General features: G+C 44.2%; 1 protein-coding gene across 1 annotated transcript in view; it reads right to left on the bottom strand.

The window, feature by feature from the left end:
- Window positions 1–8,884: 8,884 nt before the first annotated feature.
- Window positions 8,885–23,994, bottom strand: part of SH3RF3 (SH3 domain containing ring finger 3) — a 244,185-nt gene continuing 229,075 nt past the window's right edge. Inside the window, exons 10-11 of the mRNA XM_058800212.1 lie at window positions 18,769–19,106; window positions 8,885–9,053 (exon numbers count right to left, since the gene is read on the bottom strand). Coding sequence (XP_058656195.1) covers window positions 8,885–9,053; window positions 18,769–19,106 — 507 coding nt within the window. The remainder of the gene's footprint in view (window positions 9,054–18,768; window positions 19,107–23,994) is intronic.

Genomic DNA, 23,994 nt, shown 5'->3' with positions numbered 1-23,994 from the left:
AGCTGGCACAGGGAGGGGGCCAAATTATTGATAGATGAGCCCCCTCCCAGCACTCCTGGGTAATTGCTGTGGGCTGCTTCATTCCCTTCCTGCTTGTGCTGAACCTCAGGAGTTGCCTGGCAGTGCACAAGGGGTGGTGGGAGTATCCGGCCATGTGTAGTAAGGTGGCTTTGCTTCAGGCACCAGCCAGTGTTGAGGCAGTGATGTGATTTTCCATATCCTTGGGACAACCTCCTGAGCTGCTGGCTCCCCTCCCAGCACAGTGTCTGCCCCCCAGGATGGGGAATGTGGAGGCTGAGAGGTGCCTCAGGGCACTCGCTGGCTCTCTGCTCCATGTGAATAACCAGACACTGCCACACCTGATCCTCCCCACCCCAGTTACTCTCCCTGGCTTTCTTGTGCTCCCCTCTCTCAGCTAATTTAGACAAAGCAAAGCAGTGCTTTTAACATACTGTCTTGGGCAAAATCTAGCATTAATTTGGTATGAGTTTCCAGAGCAGTTTACTGTCCTATGGTCAGGGTAAATGGATGGAGGTACAATATGACAGCTGCTCTGCATGTTAAGCCATGGGAAATGCTCAAGAATGCATTTTACTGCCTTTAAATCTGAATGAGCGCTGCTCTATTTAATTAAGGGCTCTTCTGTGAGGACTGGAGAATTAAAGGAAGGGGGGACTTCATTTTTTGCTTCAGTTTCCTTTTAAAGTACCTGTTTCAGAGTCCTCTGGCATTATTAGAAAGTTTGGGCATTGCATGATTTCTGTAATGCATCCTATTGCTGCATCTCCAAACTGGTGGAAGGTCATCAGAGGAAATTCAGAAGCTGCCAGAATGGCCATGCCCTTCAGACCAGGGTGTCACAGCTCAGACCTCAGGGTGGTTTTCCTCAACCTCCTGGTGTTGCTTTACAGCTGACATCTGAAACTGTTCCAGTGCACCCCATGCTGTAGCTGCAAACACGGCTTAAATGGACCAGTTTAAATGACATCAATCAAGATGGCATGCAGCTCAGCAAGAACACCTGGCTCTTTTCTGGTGCTGAAGGAGTGATGGTGATATGCAGAAAGAGATGTGTATGTAAATGCATATGTACATGTGTGTGGTTTATGTGTTACATATATGTATTTATCACAGTAGTGAAGGCAAAGCTCACAGAATGTTCACAGAATAACCTGAGTTGGAAGGGACCCTAAGGATCATCGAGTCCAGCTGCAGGCCCTGCACAGGACACCCCAAGAGCCACACCCTGTGTTCAGCTTGAGGAGCAATAACCACCATCTGGAGCAATATCCCTCATCTCAGCCACTCCCAGGAGCTGCAGGTTGTCAGCCACGTCATCCAAGCCTTTGGAAAATCACCTGCTGTGTTTTCCACGAGCAGTAAGTTAAACAGGTGTTCTAAAATTGGTCGAATTTGTGAAACTGCCTGTGGTCCTTCTTCTCCCATGGTTCAGTGAGTCCCTTTCAAGGGATGCCCTGGCTGGTCCCTAAATGTCTCCATCACAGAGGCAGTGGGTGAAACCAAAATCCCTCTCCTGAATAGGGCTACAATCACTACTCACTGATTTCCCTTTCTACAAATCTAGATTATCGTGGCCTTTCCAGTGGTATCCACTTACATTCAAATGTTCTTTTACTCATAGATTAGTGTGAGTTATTTGGCTGGTCTACACCAAGTGGTCTACAGGCCCAACAATTTATCCACACACAACTTGTGTCACTTTCACAGATCTATTGCTTTTTTCCTGCCTTGCAGAGATTCATGCTCATTTTTCTGTATGAGACATATTTAAATGGGAAAATAAAAATGACACATTAATCCTTTCCTTCCTTTGCCTCCCAGATGAGCAAAACTCTTGGAGTAAACTCAAGCCTGCTTCTTAATTTATGGAGAAATGCAGAAGTCTAAATCAAGCTCCGAGAAGATTAGATTACAAACTTGGAGTGGAAAAACTTTAAGGAGAGCAGTTCTGCAAGCTGCTGAAAGCTTCAAGTTATTGACGGCCCCAAGCTGCCGTGGATACCTCTTCCCTCCCAGGACAAGAATAAAGAAAACTGTTTCCCTGTGGAAAATGCCACAGGGCACAGCTGCCAGCATGGCAGGGCTGCAGATGCCAGCCTGGCACGCTGTCCCCGTGGCACGGTGCTCCGGTAGTGCGGAGTGTTGGGCAGGAGCGCTGTGCTGAGCACGTCTGAGAGCTTGGACTTCTGCACTGACTTTTTTTCTCAACAAACTGGCACAAAAGCTGCTGCACATCCAGCGTGGGGCATCCAGCATGAGAAGTAGCCCCAGCACATGGTGGTGTCTCGGGAAGCAGCTGGTCCTGGTTGCATTTCACATTTCCAGCTGTGTCCTGTAACCGTTCCTGGGTGGGAGCATTGGAGATACCTGCGCAGTGCTGCCGTGGATAAACCTGGTAATCTGACAAGAGAAACAGGCCACGAGTGCAGCAAATGTTTTCCTGCCTCTTCAAGGCACAGCAGTGTGTTTCATCAGAGGAGAACAAGCTGGGAGCAATAGATATAACAGGATTAAAATGATGGCTGCTCTGTCATTTTCCACGCTAACCTGGGTGCCTGAGAATTGCTGAAATATGGTTGAAATGCCGCCATGATGCATCTTGTTTAAAAAGTGATTTGTTAAAAGAAAATCCAAGCCAAATAACTGAATCTGCTCCATTAAAATAAAATGTAAACACTAGCCCCATGGTTTAACCATCACGCTTTTTGATAGCCTTTAGGAATTGAAAGGCAATTCTCTCCCCTCCTCTGCATTATTATATAACCTCATCAGAAGATAAACAGCCTCCTTACCCCCAAACACTTTGCAATTTGCATTTAGATTGTTTGATGCCAATGTTCAGGATAAGATACTTCCTAGCTCTGTCAAACTAAACCTGATTGTCATTTAGCAGAGTGGCAGTCAATTTATGTTTCCATTAACGCAGATCCCAGACAATTATCTGGGGAGAGGAGAGGGAAAAACCTTAACAAATTGCCCTGCTGTCTTCAAGGCTGATTTTCCAGTGGGCAGCTGTAGGGCAAATTTGACACACCCAGGAGGAGGAGAAAGGGAATGCCTTTCTGCTGTTGCCGGGGGGAAAGGTGTGGGGGTGGCTCCCAGACCCCTTGGCTGTGCAGCATCACACGTGAGAGCCAAGTGCCTCATGGAGGCTGCAGGGATGTGGGGCAGGGTGACCAGCCCTGGGCCAGGATGTGTCAGTCTTTGACTCCAGGCTGATTCAGTGGCAAAGCCAGGGCTCCCTGTGGGTTTCCTCAGGCATGTGTCCACTTAGCAGCTGGAGATGTGCTGTCAGACACTGCCCTGTCTCCAGAGTCCTGTGCCAGTGCCAGCCTTGGGGACCCTGGCCCCCGTAGTCCTCCTTGGCCAGGTGGGATGGCAGAGGACATGCCCCCCCTGGCAATGGGATTGCCCTGCACTCCTGCCACACTCACCCCACAGCTGCACTCCTGGGCCAGTGAGGGGTTGCACACACTGGCATGACTGACAGCAGCTCTGCCAAGCTCTGCCAAGAGGCAGAACACAAATGTAATGTGCTTTCCTTCTCTGACAGTAAGTTAGAGACAGTTCTCCCTTCCTCCCTGTCTTAATGACTTCATTTTCCCTCTGCCCCCTTACTTAGCTGTGCCCCATCACTCCTGTGTTCCCCACGAGGATTCCAACCCCTCCACCAAAGGCAGCTCCTCATGGCTCCCCCCTGTTGTTTGCTGGAGCTCAGCACCGATGGCATTGACCAACTCAAGGTTTCCCCAGGCCAGGCATTTCCCCCAAGGATGTTCACCCTTAACTAAGCCAGTCCTGTCCTTTCCAGTGCCCTTTCTGAGAGGGGTGGGCAGGTAGCACTGGTGCAGCCCCTCTCCCTGGCAACACTCCTTGCTCATGGGCTTTTCTGCACACACACGTGTGTGTCACACAGGAGGTCACAGAGCTCAGAGTCCTGTGTGCAGGACTATTCCTGTTGCCTTTGCAAAAGCACTGCATTGCATCTTGGCTGGTGCAAAAGTGCCATTTGTGTTGGAAACAGCTTTTGTGACTCCCTGGCCAAGTCAGCAGGATGCAGGCTGTCTTTCCCTGGAGCTGCTAGGGTCTCCATAGGGAGCAAAGAAGAGACCCAAGTAGAGGTGGGCTCACCTGCAGTGGAGATGTACTGTAAATGTGGGAGACTCACACAGGCTGTCAGGCACGGGCTGCAAGGGGACCACCTTGGTACAAGCCCTTCAGTGTTCTGGCTTGTGGCCCCTTTGTGGCACCATGGGGCAGGTGGTGCTACTCAGTGGCTGAGAAAAATCAAGTGGTTTTCTGAAGGGAGGACAGACACCATGCCCCAGTGATTGGAAATACATCTGTGACCACTTGGAAAGTTATTTTTGCTACATGAAAGGCTGGGGCGCGAGGACAGGGCTTTCTCCAGACTGCAGCACCTCTTGGCTTTCCTTCCAGTACAGCTCATTTATTTGGTTTGGCACCAACTAACCGAGCCATGTAGCTGCCAGGTTCACCATGTATAAGGAGCTGCTGATGTCAGGAAGAGCTTTTGGCTGCAGGAAAGCCCTGCAGATGTTATCCAGGTGGTTCTGCTCTCCATGAGCATTTAGAAACAGTCAAACTGTGTAACAATTTTACAATGATTATTTTTCTTTCAAAACATGGCCTAAATTTCTGTCAGGCACTGCAGCAGAAGCACACGGTGACACGCAGTAGGACGGCTGTGTGAGGTGTGTGGTGTGTGCTGGCAGCAGGGCACAGAGAGATGCCAGAGGAACAGGACTGGCAGAGTGTGGAGGGGGCTGGCACGCCAGACCAGCTCAGAAGTAGCTGGCAGGCTCCTCTGTGCAGCGTTTTGCACCATGCTGCTTGTCAGCCAGCCAGCAAGGCTTAGCACAGGGAGAAGTGCTGCCTGCCCACATTTAAATTTGAGTGGTTCCCACATTTCAGAATTTTGACTCAGGATCCAGCTGGGGCAAAAAGAGACTCGTGTCACCTCCCATGCAGATGACCTGGTGAGTTAGCTGTGCCTCACTCATCCCTGCCCTATGTGCTCCCTAACTGCAAAGAATCACCACCTGTGTGTGGGTGACTTTTCCAGTGGTGTCTGTCAGCCAAATCAAGGCAAACACATCCAGACCCACTTATTGACTCATGTTCTCCCTTCAGATGTTCTGCACTGTGCTGCTGAATAGCAATCTCAGGCCTTGTCCAAAACCAGGCTTACCCCTCTCACCTGAGTTAGGGGGCATTCAGTTGCCCAGGGTGCAACCTGCTCCTTCCCTCTCTTGCAGTTCCTTGGCTGGACACTCCCTAGAGGACACATGGACCCCGATAGTACCATGCCCAAGCCTACCCAGGGCATGAGGAAAGGGGTTTTCCTCGGCCTACAAACCTGCTCAAGCCACCGGGTGCCCCTGAAGCCCATTAACACTATTAGAGGCTGCTCTTTTCCTTGCCAGTTTTCTGCTTCCACATCCCCTCCCAGCCTCTCTGCCACAGCCTGACCCTTGCCACCTTGCTGCCTCTTCCTGGCCTGTACCCACTCTCTTTCTCTGGACCTACACACCTCTTCTCCATAGGTACGTTGTTAACTTCTCAAGATTTTAAAGAAATCCCAGTTGTGTTAAAAGAAGAACCATTCCTGTTCAGGCATTTCTTATCCCTAACAGGTTTTTATTTATGTGGGAATTACTACAGGGTTTGCAGACCAGTCTTCCCTATTTTCTTTGCAAACCTCTGAGCCAGTTACACTGCTTGCTCACCTTGTTGTCAATAGAGAGAGAAACCTCAGTCAAGTTGCCTTAATACTTATTTTATTTAAAGAATCAGAAACACAGTCATTGTAGTTCATTTGTACTCATATCTGCCAACATTTCCTAAACCACGTTAACATTCATGTATAACAAAAACATTTTCTGAGCTGTGCAAAGTTCAAAGGAACTGTTCAATTACTTGAACCCATTTCTAGAAGAACAAACCTGGCATTTTACAAACTGAGGCCACCAGAAGGAATCTTTTCCCCACCCTGTTGCAGAGATGGAGATGCCCTCTCCTCCCTCTTTTCCTGGCATGACAGGTAAAAACTAGACCACAGTATGAGTCAAACCTCTCTCAGTCCAGGACTTTCTGAACATGGCACTGGGTCATGTTTTTGTATCACTGGGCTGTATTAAGTTCACCTTAATACTTGTGCTCCTGGCATGGAAGTGATTTGTCCAAGAAGATTACTCAGTAACCCAAACTGTGATAAGCAATAAAGAGGGGCCAGAAACAGCTGCTATCAAAATAGAACATCTCCTCCCCCTTCCCCCCCATATTTTTCCTAGAAGAAAAATATGACTGGAAGGGTTGTCGACCATTCAAAAAAATCATCATCCTTCTTGCAAAATATATTTTAAAGCACTGATTTAATGATTTAATGATCTGCATGTTTTCCTTGATCCTCTCACACTCCAACTTTTGTCCTCTTAGAGTTAAGCATAAAATGGTAGAAATCTGGAATCATTTTAGATCTGGCTAAACAGAATAGGCAGCATGCAAGTTGTCATCCTGTTTTGTTTTTCTGACTGTAGTAAATACACCATGGAACAGAATTTTAAGAGTGTTTTAACCACTGTAAGTTGTCAGAAAAAAATCTCATCTCTGACGGATCTAACCCAGAATTTTCATTGGAATCAATAACACATTTTGGCATTGCTGACTGCCTAACTGTGCAGTTTACTGTTTGAGGTGCAGTGACACCAGTTCTGACCTGGACCAAATAAGTGGAACAGATATGGCTCTAATCTCGAACAAGTCTTTCCAGAAGATGTTTCTTCAGTCTCTTATTGGTTATAAAAAGGCAATTTCCTCTTAACAGTAACTAAATTTTTAGTGACTGACTCATTACAATCTGGAATATCAACAAATGCGGCAACATCAAGTATAAAAAGAAACACCCTGAAAGTGATGCCTCCTGGTTTGAAGGTGCTATACTTGGCCATGAACTGTGTTTCTGGAATTGGTTTGTTAACATATGACAGCAAGAACTTATTTTACAGAGAACAAAGTCACAGAGCTGAACTTAAACATGAATGCTCACTTACATGGGTTTTGATATGTACTAGTACACACGCCTTGAATGAAAACAAAACTTACACCTTTGCACATGAAATACTGGTAATGCAGTGATGATGTTCATCCACCAAGCCTCTTTGTTTTAATAAGATCATCTCCAGGTTACAGTGCCTCTGACACACTTCTAAACACCCACCACATGTGGGCTTTGGCAAACAGCCAGCTGCTGTCAGAGGCAAGGTATGGATACAGCTATGAAAGGCCTTTCAACGCAAATCACCCCTCAAGAACCGATGTCTTTTTAAATACTCTCAACAACTGCATTATGATTTTTTTTCTCATTCTTTTTCATACAAATTACTGGCTAAACTCACATTTATTGCACCTTTAAGTCCCTGGTAGATGGAAGCTTATATTGCCTGATACAGTTTGTGTTGTAGCTTGACGACATTAAGAAATCCAACAGTCTCCAGAACTGTACATTTCTACAGTAAGAAATCACATTTCCATAACACTAATGACTGCTGTCGCAGACCAGCTCTTGTCTCCATCATGCAACGACAGAGGAAAACTCCACAGTCCCCTGTGTGTGCTAGAACCTGCAGTGCTCTTCTTATTGCCATGAAAAAGTCAATTAAAATGACTCCTCTGGGAATTACTTCCAATTCTGGAGTCATTATCACTCTCCAGACAGAATGCTGTGCTTCAGCATGGGTCTTCAGCCACTCTAAATACGTAGGAGAGATGGAGCATGTGTGTGTTTCACAGGCAGCCCCCCCCAGGTGTATTTATCAGTGACCATGCAGCTTTTTCTCTTTTCCTCTATGATGCAAGAACAAGCAGTCTGATCTCAATCTTCAGGTATGGTTCTAATTTCATATGTTGAATGCAAATCTTGTTGCAGCCTCTCTGTTTAACCAAATCTTTAACAATTAAAAAAAATAGCACCAGATGTATGAAAAAGAGGAAATGTCTGATCTAGTAGGAATATATATAAAGTAGAGCAATTCTTACAGTAAAAAGGTACGTCGTACAAAAAAGCAATGGAAAGTGATACCGAGGACAAAAATCCATGCTGCATATAATACGGGCAGAAGACAGGCAAAAGGGATTCTGCTCAAATAACCACAGTTTAATGGTGGAGCCGTGCTTCCTCCTTCCTCCGGGACCTCCCTGGCAGCAGTGCCAGGACACGGGGTGGTGTGGCACTCTGAACGCCGACACGCACCAACAAACCTGCGCAGCATATCTTTGAGGTATATAGAAAGCATGACATTAACATTTTTGACTCCTCATTCTTACTTGCACAATGATGCACTGATCTTTAGCTGGGGTTTTCTCCACCCTCCCCTCTTCTTCCCTTGGTAAAAACAAAATCCCAGTTTGAGAGCTTCCTAGCACAGCTCCTTGAACTCTCAGATCCATCTTGCATAGGCCAGTAATAAGAACACTGCAGCTCTGACAAATAAGTTACAGCAATATAACAGCTTTCCTCTTAATTTTTTTAAAGATATCTTCTCTATAATTTACACAAAAGGTTAACAGCCAGAGTTTAGGTTACTACAGTCCAGATGGGCGTCCTTTCAGTCTGTGATTCCAGGTGGAAGGCACTACTTCAACATACCACTGTATGCACCGCACACGGTCTCGGGAGCACAGCGGGACACTGTGTCTCCAGAGCTGCAGACTGAAGGGCCTGGGGGAAGTCTTTGGAAATAAAAATGGCAGTGGTTATCAGTCCAGTTTCTCTTTGCTGTTTCTTCTTGTGCTATGCAGTTTCCCCTGAAAGCTCCTCAGTTGAGAGAGCGGTGGTTTGTCCTCAGAAGCTCTCGACAAAGCTCCCGGGGAAGAGGCCCGTCCTGCCGTTCCTCTGCAAGGTCCCTTTGTACCAGCCGTCCTCCCGCTTCTTGTGCACAAACACAATGTCACCTTCCTTCAGTTCGATCTCCGCCTCGCTCTGCGGCGGGTACGGGACCACAACGCGGTACCTGCAGAGAGAAAAACGTGCAAACACCTGGTTAATTGATGGGAGCAGCTGGGCACCAGTACCAGAGATCTTGGGAAAAAAAATTAAGAAATATCAGTAAGTTACATTTTCACACACTCGTTGTATGCAATGCAGCTACTATATTTTCCACTAAAACTGAGTAAGATGTAAATTTCTGGCCAGCTTTGCTGGACAGGTGACCAGGATGACTCTGGAGCCAGCCCATGAAAGCAGAAATGTGCTGTCAAATGGATGGACCACTCATGGTATCTCTGCTCCCAGCTGTGTGCTAAGCCTGTGCCAGGACTTGGCTGCTTTATCCTAGTGCTGCATCTCCACTGTAACGTGTCTTATTCAGCTCTGCATTTGCTCCCCCCAAAAATCATAGCATCACAGAATAACAGAACAGTATGGGCTGGAAGGGACTTTAAAGGTCATCTAATTCAACCCCTCTGCCAGAGGCAGGGACATTTTCAACTCAAGCAGGTTGCTCAGACCCCATGTGTCAGCCGCATAAATCAGTCTGGTGTCATCTGCAAACCTCCTGAGGTGCCCTCAATCCCACCATCTATGTTATTGATGAAGATATTGAGCAGCACTGGTTCCAGTGTGGACCTCTGAGGGACACCACTTGTCACCAATGTGGATTGGGACATTGAGTCACTAATCACTACCCTCTGGATGTGGCTGTCTAACTATTTCCTGATCCACTTAACAGTCTACTCATGAAATCCATCCTTCTCCAATTTAAAGAGAGATGTGAGGGACCATCTCAAAGACCTTACAGAAGTCCAGATATGTGATACGCTCTCTTCCCTTCTCCACTGATGATAAAAATGGGGTTTGCAATGCTCCCACTGCATGTGACACCAGCAGATGTTAGCTAAAGCAGTTCACATTTTTCTTCTTATAATGTGTCTTGAGATTGTACTTTGAGTCCCTCAAACCTGGAAGGGAAGCTAAGATGGAGAGGTATCAAGTGACTTTCAAAGCACTCTCCAAACCAACGGGGAGCCCCAGTCCTGAACCATTCCCAGGGCTCTCTGGGAACTTAGTTGTCAAGTGTCACTTCATTTCAATGAAGTAATGATGTGTCTGAGCCTGATACAGCTATTCTGCACTCAGAGCTTATCAGCAGGCATCCTTCTGAGAGCACAGACTGGGCCACTTTATATCAATGCACTTGTGTGCAGAGCAGGGAATATATTTCTACTTCATGGTTGTTTTTTTTTCCTTCAGCACTTCTGCAGTTATCTGGCATTTGGTTAACAGTAAATAACTGTCTTGCTAATTGCAAAGTAATGAATATAGTAAGATAGTTAAAAGTTGCCAATTGATTATTACCTAAAGTCCATCTCCTGAGAATTAATATATTTACAACTGCTGCCTGGCCGCCAATGCCTGTTTGTAACAAGGTGAGTACTTAGTTAAGACAATATCCTGTCCCTGGGGACTTTAACATGCCCTGGAGGCTGTGGACCATTGAGGCCATCCCCACTGGGACAGTACTAAAGCAAGGGGCTCTCCAGTGGCAGTCACCCATTTTCTTAGCAGATTTTGTCTCAGGTGCCTAGTGACTTCAGCTCTGAAACTAGGCACTCCACTTTGGCATGACACTGGAAATATCAGCTTTGACTCTATGTCTGGACATCTCCACAACCAAACAACCCATTACTTGGAAAAGCATTAAACTCCATTTGAAGCAGGGGTTCTGTTCTAATAACTGACTAAGGCTTTTTTATCTTGACAGCAACACAGTTGTGGAAAATATTTGTGTTCAAGTGCCATCAAAAATTTGCTGATCCTCTCTGTACCTAGGTTAATAAATCTAGTTGTCACTTCCTTCCTCTGTGGAAAAGCAAATAACAGGGGTTGAAACGTGTGCAGGAAAATGGTCTATCAAGCTATCATCTGTGGAACTGCTACACTTATAATATGAAGCTTTGCCAATTACACTCATTATGCAAATGAATGCACACATTATTTCAAACACTCTGCTGCAGTGTTGATTAATTAAATTATCAGAGTGGAACAATTTCAGCTAAGATGATGCCAAGTTTCAGATCTCACTCTTACGCACAATCACACATATCGGAGCTCTGCATCAGGAACTCAAGAGGCCTTGAGAAATAAAAAAGGTTGGACCTCAACGTTAGTTGAGTCTTGTGGAGGTACTCACAGACAGTTCTGGCAAGTCAGGAAGCAGAAACCGAGAAAAAGGTGGTGTCTTGGGCAGGGTCATGCTGAAGACCCAGCTGGGACTGCCAGCACCTCGTGTTGTACCAAAAGCACAGAGAAATCCTTTTAAAGCAAAACTACGTCCTCAGAGTGATGAGCCGCTAGTCCCTCAATGGTTCACATGAGGAAGCAGGTGACCACACTCAACAGGAATGCACCCAGTGTCATAAAAGAGGTTCTACACAGCATCTTCTTAGCAATTCAGAGAAATAAATCTCAGTCACTGCATTACAAAATGAGGCACTTTCCCCATTCAGGAAACCCTAAATGCTATGGCTTAAATTGAATTAACTACAGTACCTCACAAGATAGTACCGAAGAGGTTTTTGATAGAATAACAAAATACTAGCTGTGAAAGACCTTGCAATCAGATAAGAGAGAGATGGAAAAAGAAGCGATGCCTTTTCCCAGAGAGGTCTGAAGCGGAGCCTGGCAGAGGCAGCCCGGCGGGGCTGCAGGGCAGCATCCCGGCGCTGCGCTGGCACGGGGAGCTGTGCCGCCCCTCCACACCTCCAGGTGGCACCTCAGCCTCGCTTATCCTCTGGAACGGAATCCCAAGGACAGCTAGGAGCCGTATTTTTTTGGCAGAAAAGGTCTCCTCTCCCAGACATCCTCCCTCACTCCCAAAAAGGCAGTCCGGGATATTTCTATTTCTATCTCCACTTTTAATTTCCCCTTTTGTCTCCTTTTCGAGAGACAAAAATTGTAGGTTTTCCTATACCAAACTATCTCTTGGCATTTTAGATGGATCTCAGTCTTAATTTTGTCTGTGTCACATTCCACCTCTAAATTACCAACTTTCAAAAATGCTAATTAGCTGGGCAACAATTATGATGACAAGTGTGGCAACCACCTCTGACCAACATTAACAATATTTTCTGTTGTAAATGGTGTAAATCTGTCTTACATAGTTAAAATTCTGTCAAATGTTAATAATTTTGGCCCAAATTCTCAGCAGCAATTGGCTGTATCAGGCTGAGGGTCCAACATACAGCCCAACGGCCTCATCATTTCCAAGAATAACACAAGGGGTGTTATGCAGCACCAGCAGGACCCACCACAAACTGCTCTCAGGTCCTGTATTTGGGAGCTAAGACCTTCCTGTGGTTCCACTGGTATGTCAGGGATGGTGTTCCTTCAGAAAATCATCCACTCACAGCCAGGTTAAAAAACATTCAAACCACCCCAAAATGGCACATGTTTAGGCTTGTATGAACACTAAAAGTAAAATCTCTGCTGATTTATGCTCCAAGCTGTCCTAACTCTGTGGGATCTCAAAGGTTGTATTTCTCTTTCTTTCGTAGTACGGGGCCCCTCTTGTATTTTTCTCTCAGGGGACAGACTTGATGTTGGACATCCCCACTGCTGGCTGCTGGGGCATCCTTGGATTGGGCACTTCATCCCTGGAGGCTCCTGTCCAGGATGGGCAGTGGCCTGGGAAGGATTCTTGGTGCACAAGAGATAATACATGAGGAGAGGCTGCAAGTAGTATCAGCAAGAACAGGGGATGGGTTTTCCCTGGGCAGGGAAACCCCAGGGAGCTGGAGAGTGGGGCAAAGTAAGGGACAATGTGGAGGAAGAGGGAGGCTGATGGCAGAAAAACTGAGAGCAGAGGAAGAAACGAGACTGTGATGAAAACTGGAAGCCCTGACTTACAGAAGGTGTGGGTATGGCTGCTGAGGGGGGAAACTCTGCTGAGCTGAGTCTGGGAGAGCAAAAAGCCTTGGTGAGAGGGAGCCTGGGGCAGGGACATGGCATCCCAAGAAGCAGGAGACTGCATGAGTAGAGGCTGGCACTGGGGCTGGTGGTGGGATGGGCACCCTGGCAGCAATTATCTCACTGAGCTGGGAATAGGTCCATCCTCTGCTGTCGGCAAAGACCTTGCAATCCCCCTGTCCCCTGTCTTCATAGCACTTCTTTTCACAGCCAAAAGAAACACCTCTCCCACCCAGTCCTCCCTTTGCTACTCCTACTGAAATCTGGAAGGTGCAAATAAGACTCCTAACCTCAAACAGATGTCACCTGATGGAAGTTCTGGTTTTGTTTCTTTTAAAGAAGCAAAATGATTAAAAATATTGTGTGTAGATACATAAAAGAAATCTACAACCTTACAAGAACACAAGTGTTTCACACCCATGCATCTGAGATGAAGAAAAAGGCAAATAAAATTGTTCATGACTTTACTTCTGCTGTCTTGCAACATAATCTTTCATTTTATGATTTCATACTATTTTTCCCATAGGATGCTTCATTTAGTGCACAAGATGCTGCTCTGGAAGTGAGTCAAGGCTCTGACATGGGAGGCACTCCACCTTTTGCAGAGGTTGGAATATCATTAGCAAGTGACCATGCTGAAATGCACTGAGTAGTGCAGATGTGGGGAAAGTGGCTTCTCTGACTCCTTCAGCTGCAAAGCCTCGTGCCACACTTTCCACAGAGACTCATCTCATGCACATTGCCTGCGTGGGAGTCCTGTCTGCTCTGAATGACTCACACAGGCCCTCTGTCACTGTGCAGGCAGGCACTGAACAGTATTGATCAGAACTGATCAGTAATTAATGGCTGAACTCAGCCATGGACACTCTGAAAAACCTCCAAATACTCACTGAGTAAATATGTGTATCCGGGACACTGATGGAACTAGAGCAACTTAGGAGAATGTGCAATGAGGCAAATTAGGTCTGCAGGGCTAACCTCCAATCTGATCCCATCTAGACTGCTTGAATTTTGATGCTTAATGCAAGTTCCTGTTTCTCAAAGTATCATGCACTAAGAACAGGTTTCATGAGTCCAGTCCAGGTCTCTTATGCATTAGGGATACACATCCCTAATGTGGAGGCAATGGATAATCAGTGCCAATGGACCATCTAACTCAGTTAACCATTGCTCTTGTCTACCAGTGGAGCTCTGTTTTTTCATCCTTTCACTGGCAAATTGCAGGGACCTGCAAGGAAACTCTGCACACTACAAGCCAAAATCTGCTTCTCCATAGTATGGTGACTGAATCAGTACCCCTAGAAGAACAAATCTCAGTTGGGTTTTTTACCTTTCTGCTGGAAATATCTTATGATTCAATTTCTGAGATGGTTGATGGTTAGTTCCCAGTCCTAAGGCAAGTATCCCTACTCAGAGAAGCACTTAACCATGTGAATACATGTCACTCGTTCAGTCAGAAATTACTCCTTGGGTCATTTCTCTAGTATCACTTTTCAGGAATGAAAAGAACTCTTCTTTTGCTTTCCTTTTTGGCAAAGAAGACATATGAGCACAGCAAAATTGAAGTCAATGGGCGTTAAGCACATGCTTGAATGCTTCCTTGAATTGGGAGTTCAATTTCTAATGTGGCAGTGATTTGTAGAAAGATACATGGAAACATGGAAGGATCTATTTTAAAGGTTAAACTTACTACTCCCATCTTATTCTGCAGCACTGTTGTGGTTATAACTTGGTTGAAGGCTGCATGAAAACCATAGAAACGCAGTGCGGACATGCCAGTCGTGACAGTAAGTCTGGCCACAGCTGCTTTAATCACAATGTAACATGGCAGAGTTAGTGCCAGCTACTATAAAAGAGTCAACAACGCGTGACATGTATTACTCAGGTTCACCTCTGGGAACAGTGCCAGGCAGCCAGGGGAACATGACTCACACACACACACATGCACACTCAACTCTCCTGTTTTGCTTCATGTACAGTCACATTTTCTTGAAGGGGGTGGCAAGGGAAGTATTTTGTTTTGGTGCTGCCAGGCACACAGCACACCCCTCCTGTGAGCCAACAGCATGGTGGGATGGGGGCAAGGCTCTGGCACAGTGCCTGCTTCATCAGTGTGTCCCTATACTGGTCCTGTTTCTCGTACCAGCAGAAACTGGATGGAGCTGTAGGTGGGAAAGAGTGTGTGGGGCACACACAGCCTGATGGGGTATTCACTTGGCAGTCAATTCACTGCCACATGAAGTGACAAGGACACCACCTGGGAAATTTCTCTGCTCTGCTGCCTGGATTGCTGGATGCTTTATGGCAGAGAGCATCTGAAGGAATGTGGTTTTATAAACTGGAAGTGGAAACTACACCCAGAAGGCAGAGATGAGCTCTCACTATCCTAGCAAACTAGACAAATATGAAGGCTAAATGACAGGAGAGCTAGGAGCAATTTCCTTCCCAGTCCAGTCATCCATAGCCAGGCTTCAGAATATCAAGAAAAAGAAGATAATTGCTTTCCTCTCTATGTAGAAAAAAAAAAAAAAAAAGCAAACCACCAAAAAAGAATAAGAGTATAAACATTAACAGCACCTGCAAGAGGGTGATGTTTGCTTCACCTTTCTGTCTACCTGTCTGCAACTCCCAGACAGGTCTGCACTGCCAGGCAGCAGAACAGGCAATTCATCCCTTAAATAGTGAGTGAGCTGCAGGCAGTCAGAGCCCTTTAATGCACCCCTTGGTGCACTGGGTTTGATTGGTAACCTGGATGTGGCGAGGGCTGGAGCTGCAAGCCAGCCTGTATAGGAAAAGCAGCAGTGCTTTGCTGCCTGCATGAGCCCCTCTTTGAATGCCGTAAATATTAAGGAATGTGCTACTTCTTCCAACCTTTCAGTGCTCTGTTTCTGTGTGCGCAGATGGGCGTTGGGAGACAGAAAGCCAAGTACAGCTAAGTGTACTGAAATGCTTTGCAGCTTTTTAAAATTTCTTCCAGCATCTGAATCTGTTTATCTAACCTTTTTTTCCCTCTCCTCCCTTTTCTTTCTCAGAGAATTGCTCCTACTGTGCGTATGAAATGCACCAAAATGCAAACAAGCAAAATACGGAGCTGAGTGACGTTGAATGCAAGTCGCTCCATTGCCAGATGTGAAAAGAACAAGAGGTTTGAAAACCATAATTTGTTTAAAAAAAAATATAATTTGGTACTTCTGAGAAATTTGATGATTTAATGAGCACAGATGGATGTGGGATGAATTTCTAGCAGACAAGTGTTTAATGTATCTGCTCAGATTATTCCAGGACTAAGCATTATCCTTCCTAGTGTATGAAGGTAATTAATATTTCCCATTATGGACATGAAAAAACCCATATGATCAGTTAAGGAATGCAGATACACCAATGATATGGAAGTTAATTCATAAATCAATTAAAGAATCTTGCCTGCTGTGTATAATTATGGTTACTTCAATTATAGCTTATTTTCAGATTTAAGACTCAGGAATCAAAATACGTAAAATGAGAGGAAGTTCCTTATCACCATATATTGCAGCTGGAAGTATTTACTCTGTTTTAGCACTCTAAATCTATTTGCTCCTGATTCCAGCACAACTAAGAGGATCCAGGTAACCTTTGTCTCTCTGGTTTTATTCTGACAGTTAAAAATGGTCATCAGTTAAATATTTCCTACCTGGACCACCTGAGGTGGACTGAGAAATTTGCAGGGTATGGGACTAGCCCTGGCATATTACATAATGTGTCTGGAGTTCTCTATAGTAAAGCTTTGAGAGCAGCACATCTCTGGAGATGTCAGGGGCTGTACTCCCCAGCTTCTCTTCATGGTTACATTTAACTAAAGGTGCAGCAGCCCACTGATTCAGTTACACTGGTGCTAAATCTGGTTTATATTGATTTAACTTTTCTTATAGCATTAATCTGAACTGATGTAGACCAAATTAAGTGTGCCTAAATAGGGATTGGTTTTTCACTCCTTTTACTCAATTACTTTTTCATGGATTTTAAGGGCAAGAGACTACTGCGATAGTCTGTTCTCACTGCCTTCATTACAATGCTGAAGGACTTGCCTGTATTTATTTCTGCTTCAAGTCTAACAGCTGCATCTGAACAAAAGCATCTCTTATAGAAAAAATGCCAAATCTAGTGTAAAAATATTCCCATGCCTGTCCTGACTGCAGTTTCTTACAGACTGTTACCATGCCATCCCTACGCTCCTTACCAGGTGTGCCAGAGCTCCCTGTGACCCTCATTGCAAGTATATAGCTCTAAATCTTCCATTTTTCTTATGATGCTTCTCAGAGTCCACTTCACTTTGCATCAGATTTGCCTCTTCTGAAATACACTGTTACTCTGTTTTCACCTGACCAGGAACTGAATTAGCTCTGTACCAACAGCTCTGCCCTACCCATCACACACGTCCCACTTCAATCCTCATCCTGCAAAGGTTTTATGTTGACAGTCCAGGTTCAGGACCCCACTCCTGTTGGGCTGCACTACATACATTAATAACCATTTTCTAGGGATTTCTTATGTAGAGTTAGATTTGATGCCAGTGAATCAATTTCCAATCCACTTAGTATCTGCTGGGTTGGTTATGTACAGTTTACTCAGCAAGGGGTTCTATGGTAACAAGCCAGATGCCTTAAAAAAGTTTAAGTATGTTATGGTTTCACTGTCACCTTCTCAACTGAATTCCAACCTGCATTGAGTAAAACACTGTATATGGACAGTCCTGTAATGTCCCTTATTACACATCATCTGCTTCATGATCCCAACTGGATTCAGGGTCAGGTGCCTTGCCCAATCCATTCCCTTCAGCCTCTTTCATACACTCAGACAAAACTAATTTCTTTCCAACTTCTGTGATTTTAATGTTATTTCAAAATTGTTTTAAATACCAATTCAAGAGTGTTCCCTCAACAGCTTTTTGAAAATTCCTCAATGCTTTTGTAAAAATATGTTTTTCTCAATCACCTTCTGACTGGAAAGCTTTTCAACAGCACTGTATCTGTGTATTATTTATTCCCTTCCCAGTCCTCAAGCTGCAGTCTTGTAGAAAACATTTACCTGAAGCCAGTGTGACTCTGCACATGGAAATCTATCTCTTTTCTGCAACCCCCAGCTCTTTTCTGGTCAGTTATCTCTCTCTTCACCAGCTTTTGTATTTTGGTATTCCTATTCTTCTTTTTTCAGGTTTGTGAAGTCAGTTAATCTGAGGTATACCAAGGTGGAGACCAGGCTGCTGAAATGAACTCCAGAATCACTGGTTCATCCCTCTCTAGAAACAAGCTACATTTTTGGTAACAGGTCACTAAAGATGGCTGTATCTGTATGTATTCTAAACAAGAAGAATTTGAAACAGTCTTTGGTATTGCAGAACAGGACATGTCCAGATGGAATATAATATGCCAATTCCTTTAACTTATTCCTTAAGTTAAAATACCGGAATCCCACTTTAAATGTGGCATTTGCCAACAGTATTTACACCACTTGGGCTGAGAAAGCACTGCTGTCCTCCACATTTAGACCAGAGCTGTGGAGTGTCATGAACAGGTGCTCTTCAACACTTTAAACCCGCATGGTGTACCAAGTGATTTTCAATGGGCACATGCATGTAAGCCTTGTCTTCCTAAAAGACAGCTGAGCCATGTACAGTCAATCCACAGAACACCAAAACTGCAACAACTCTTGAACAAATTAAACTTTCATTCCTCCTCCAACTGCTCCCTGTGGATGCAGGCAACCTCAGGAGAAACACAACTTACCTTTCCCGGGGCAAAGGCTTGGGCTCTGGCCGAATAGCTGCCATGGAAGAGAGGGGAGGCCTGGCAGGTGAAGGGATGGAAAAATTCAAATCCAAGGAGCCTGTTTTTCTGTGCAGAGGCTCCAGCCCCATGGCTCCTTGCATCTCACTCTCGATGGGGCATGAGCCAGCTCTGCCGTGACTGGAGAGGGAGGACAGCTCAGGCCCCACTGCCCCTTGCAGAACTCCTTCAATGGCTGTCTGGGGGTCGTGGGTGGGGGACACGGATGGTGGGGAGCGGGACTTCTTTTTTGTGGATGCTCCTGCTAGAAGTTTCAACAGCCCACTCTTCTTCTCCTTCTGCAAAGGAACCAAACAAAACATGGGCAGTGAGCAAACACACCCAGTCCCTTTGTTTTCATTTTAGAAAACCTCAATGTGTAAGGCAGGAAATCTCTCAAAACTGCCATAGAGGCAGATCCAGGTAGAACTTGAACTTTCTATAATAAAGATCCTATGAAAATCCCACCCCATTGAAAAGGGCTTCAACTAATTCAGTAAAGACCAAACATACTGCAAAGATTAGCCCCATTCTCAAATCTATCCAGGCAGTGATCATGTGCCTTTTCAAACAAAGAGTGCAGCTACACTAGTACAGCAAAGACACAAACTTCCCATGCAGAGAAGACAGCAAAGCAGAGTGCTGCCCTCTCTCTTCAAGGAGACTCCTGTCCCTCAATACAGATACATCCCACAAGTAGGAAATCAGGACCCATGGCTCAAAACCTCTGCTGGGAAGCACCATGGGCTGAGGAGAGATTTCAGATCCCAGCCCAGTGCAAGAGAAGAATTTATCATTACTGCCTCTTTTACTACCTGATGCAGATTTACAGTAGGGAGAATGGAGGCATGACAATCTAGTTTAACAACTCTTTCCAGAACATGCTACCCTTCACATCCTGCATCACACAGCAATAACTATTCATGTCTCCCTCCCAGAAGGGGGTCACTGCCCCTCATGTGCTAAGGTAAAGGTATCACCTTGATGTTTGAAGATAGACCACAAAATTCACAATTGGCAATTGCAGTGGCAGTGCATGGGAGGTTTCAAAGTTCTACAAGGATTTCTGACACAGAGAAATGAAAAGATGATAATAGAACCCTTTCAATTAATGCGAAGAAAAAAATTTAGCCTGTGTTCCTCAGGAAATGCATCTGACCTTTCTGATTTCACAACAGTGTAAGAAATCCTGCAGCACATTTACCTCAAGCACACACAAATAGCAAACACTATGTCCTTCATCTTGAAAGTTTTTCGGCTAGAGGTTCATATGTAGAAATTGGCCATCCTCTGGCACATGCTCCACAATGTTAGGTTACAGTTGCAAACCAGCAATGCTGTGCAGTAAATTTTTCCATTTTTTAAAAATGATACAAGAAACTTTGCAAAGGTCTATTAGATTTCTTCCTCTTTTGTCAGAAGTGTAAGCCATTACCCAAACAATCTTCAGAGTCTCAGGGCTGTGAAGTTCAGCTGTACTTGATAATTTGTTCAATAATAGGATCCCAGGGGATAAAATCAAACCCAGAAACAGCAAGACTTATGTAACAGAAACTCTCTCTATATATTCAAGTAGAACACTTGCTGGAAATACAAGCCAGTAATTTATTTATTCTCTGTAGACAAAATGTCCCATGCAAGGTTTAAAATTATGCTCTTTTATGTTCTGACTGCTGAAGTAATTTCTCAAAGCAGCTTTAAAGAATAGAAAGGCTACAATAAACTAAATATAAGATTTTAAAAGATGCTAGGATTTACTACAGTAAATGTACTTGGAATGTCTGGTATCTCTGCTTCCAAAGTTCTTGTCAGCACTCCTTAACTGTCATGGACTGGTAAGAAAACAGAAATACCTTAGATGCCAAGACACAGAAGACATAAAATGAAGACAGTTGTTGTCACAGAGCCAAAGTCCACTGATTTTTGAAGAGCAGAGTCTGAACTGCTGTCCTAGGGTGATCTGTGCATCCGGATCCTGGTCTCCTGCATACCACTGGTCATGTTTTAAATGAGTGTTTCGCACTTACAGGATGAAAGGATCGTCCTGTCAAGATGTTCACCCAGGCAGAATCCATGGAAGCTAAGGGAGGCTGGCCATATGGCACCACCAGGTCAAAAAAATTAAATCAATTCCCCTGGAAACAATAGAAAAGCAGACCAAATGCCCCTGATAAATATCTTCTTTTTCTGATGGGAAGGGACTGAATGGAAAGTGCATTCAGGAATTCACCTGAACCACCAGAAAAATGCTGCAGTTTTTCTCTCACTGTCTAATTAAGAAATATTGTTGCTGTCACCATTATATAAAATTTTAAAGCTCTTCATGAAATTGCAAAACTCTTCTGTCCCTGTGGCACACTGAAACAATATCTCTAATGATCCCAGCATCCTGTGTCAATATGCATTTGAAGGTGCCCAAAGGTCAGTGGCAGAAGACAATAGCCATTGTGGGGCTCTGGAGAAACGGCTATTGTGCAGCAGTGAGCACTTTGAGCCTCTTTAATTGTCAGTCTTGCAAATGCAAAGTAACTATGTGAATTAAAGCCCTGTATAACAAACAATTAATATTCCTATGTGGTAGCAGCTTTTCTCATTTTTGCTTCTAATTTAAATACCTTGGCAAATTTTCATTAGAAAAATCTTGTGCAACTTAGACCATTTAAGGCAAAGAAGCAGAAATATTTGGAATGAAGGAGGTGCATATACTCACACCCATCTACACATTGAAAAGCAGATGAGTCTGACAGTCATTCAGTTCTGTTTTCAAGAATGGCTTCCACTCCACAGGGTTAGCCCTGGCAAAAATTTCTACTCTTAAGCTACTATCCCTTAGAAAACAGAAAGCTATAATGAACTTGCTGATCTATCCTTTGTTCTACTTTAATAAAAGGAAAAATAAAAAATTGATTTTTAGCCCCTGCTGAGCGTTTTACTGAACTTTTGAAACCAAGATGACCTAATTCAATTACTAAGTCTAGTCAAAACCTGAGCAGCACCATCCTTCCAGCAGTGTCCTTGGGCAAGGTACTCAGAGGTGCCCTGATACCAACCCCTTTGTGTGGGTGGAGATTAGACAGTATGTCCAGCTCCTTCTCCCTTTGAGTCTGGCTCTCAGCCTTCTGGTGTCACATGGCCACATCCTCTGCTGATGCTGCTCACAGCATTTCAAGCAAAAGAAGCACTGTCAGGGACTGAGAATTTACTGTGATGTCACCCATGGGAAAGAGATTGGGTTTGAACCTTGTGTGATCAGCAGTTCAGCCTAAACCACGACATGCCTCTCTCTGTCTGTAAAAAGGGCCTAAGTTGAAACTCTTTCTTGTCCTGTGGGAATTTGTTCATGATTCTAGTGTTACAAAGCTCTACGTTTCTTTGGGAGCAACCAGCTCTTTTCCATGGCTTTAATATTAAAAAAAAAGGGAATGGGATGTTAGTATGCAGTCCCAGCAGTGATTTATTGCAAATGTCCAAGTATTATGAATTCATTTAATATTTAGTGTAATAGCAGCCATCCTTCACTAGAAATTAATATTTATATGTCTATTCAAGACAGTCCTTCAGCAGTTTCACTGTAAATCAATGAAGCATTAATGGGCATAAATGCTGTAGAGAAATCTACACCAATTGGTTAAAGACTGTGTCACTTTTGAATAGAGATAAGAAGTCTACAGGGGAGATAGCTGATGACTTTCAGAAATGTTTTTGAATTTAAAAAAATAGCTTAGTTTCTTTTCCATCCACAGATGGTTGTTTTATTGTTTTCTAGGAAATCTGTAATCTACTGAAACAGCTGTGTAATTACTGAGTTTTCTTTGTCTAGTAGCTACATTTCCAACTGACTGCAAACTGTGTTTGACATCCCTACCCCCTGAATCTGCCAAGGTCAGACCTTCACATTTGTGTTGATAGATGGATTCACAGTGTGGACAGCACTTCTCCCTTCTCCTGGTTACTGCCCACATGTTTATATGAATTTAAATCATCACCTTTGTGTTGCCCAGATTTTATTCTAGGACATTCAGAGTCAAAACTTCCAAACCAATAATTTCAAAAGGATTCAAAGGAAAGCAAAAGAACAAAATTAGCCCTTACAAATAAATTCCAGGCTGTTTCTAGTTAAAAAAAAAATCCTGACTGGGAACACAGACAGTATAGACAACTCAGGATTTTTTCTCTGGCACAGGTGACAGTGGAGGCTCTGTTCCTATGGGGTAGCATGAAGGAATCTCAGAGGATATCAGTCTCTAGCAGCACAAGGATGGGATGGGCAGCACTTCTGTGACCCTGAAGCATAACCTTAGGGAAGCCAGCACCTGGACAGGTGCAAGTTCCTCTCAATATGCCAGTGTGAGAATGTTTGGGAAAGTGAATACAGTCTGAGCTTAAGAACTCACAAAGGATTAGATCAAAATTAAAGTTTGAGATATGTAAATGTTGAAATATTTTGCTTCACAGTAATTGGGGATGATTTTTCCCCTCATTAATAACTCACTTGAAGATAATAACTAGCTCTTCTTTCAGCTTCAGAGATGAGATGAGCACAGAATGCAGCTACTTCATTGATGACTGAGTGATAACAGAGTCCCCTGTCTGCAAAGCAATAATCATGCCATAATCTAAATACCAATTACATGCACTGGCTATATTAATACAGATATATTTTTTTAAGCCACCCAATACACAGAACATCCTGGTTTAGTTTTCTTCCTCTGCAGCTCCTGATACCTCATTTTCTGCCTATCCAGATTCATTAAACAAATGAGGAAACCTTAACTGCAGCTTTTAGAAAAGCTGTCTCAGGTCACTGAAATGAGGTAATTTCTCATGCAACACCAGTTACATCAATAGATAAGACAGCCAGAGGGAGAAGAATAGGTTTCATTTAAAATGAAGAAAAAAGAAACAAAACTGCTTAAATGCTGTCCTGAGCCCTATGAGGGCTCAAAAGCCCTCACAAATCAGGAACTTATCTATCAGTCAGTACCCCCAAAACACCACTTTTATTGCTTGTTTAACTTGGTCAGTGCCTGTTTGAGTAAATGTAAATTAGTGGCTGGAGAAGAGTGCATTTTTATTTTGATTCCAACGTGGCTTCTGGTGATTGATGTTTACATTTAACAGCAGGTCATATTTTGGATTATGTCTCTGAGGAAAAACTATCTGGGTTTTTTAAATCTGTAAAATTAT

The sequence above is a fragment of the Ammospiza caudacuta genome, chromosome 2 (genome assembly GCF_027887145.1).
Source record: "Ammospiza caudacuta isolate bAmmCau1 chromosome 2, bAmmCau1.pri, whole genome shotgun sequence".
In the NCBI taxonomy this organism is placed as follows: Eukaryota; Metazoa; Chordata; class Aves; order Passeriformes; family Passerellidae; genus Ammospiza; species Ammospiza caudacuta.
The sequence above is the reverse complement of the archived record's forward strand: the minus strand, read 5'-3'. Positions and strand labels throughout refer to the sequence as shown.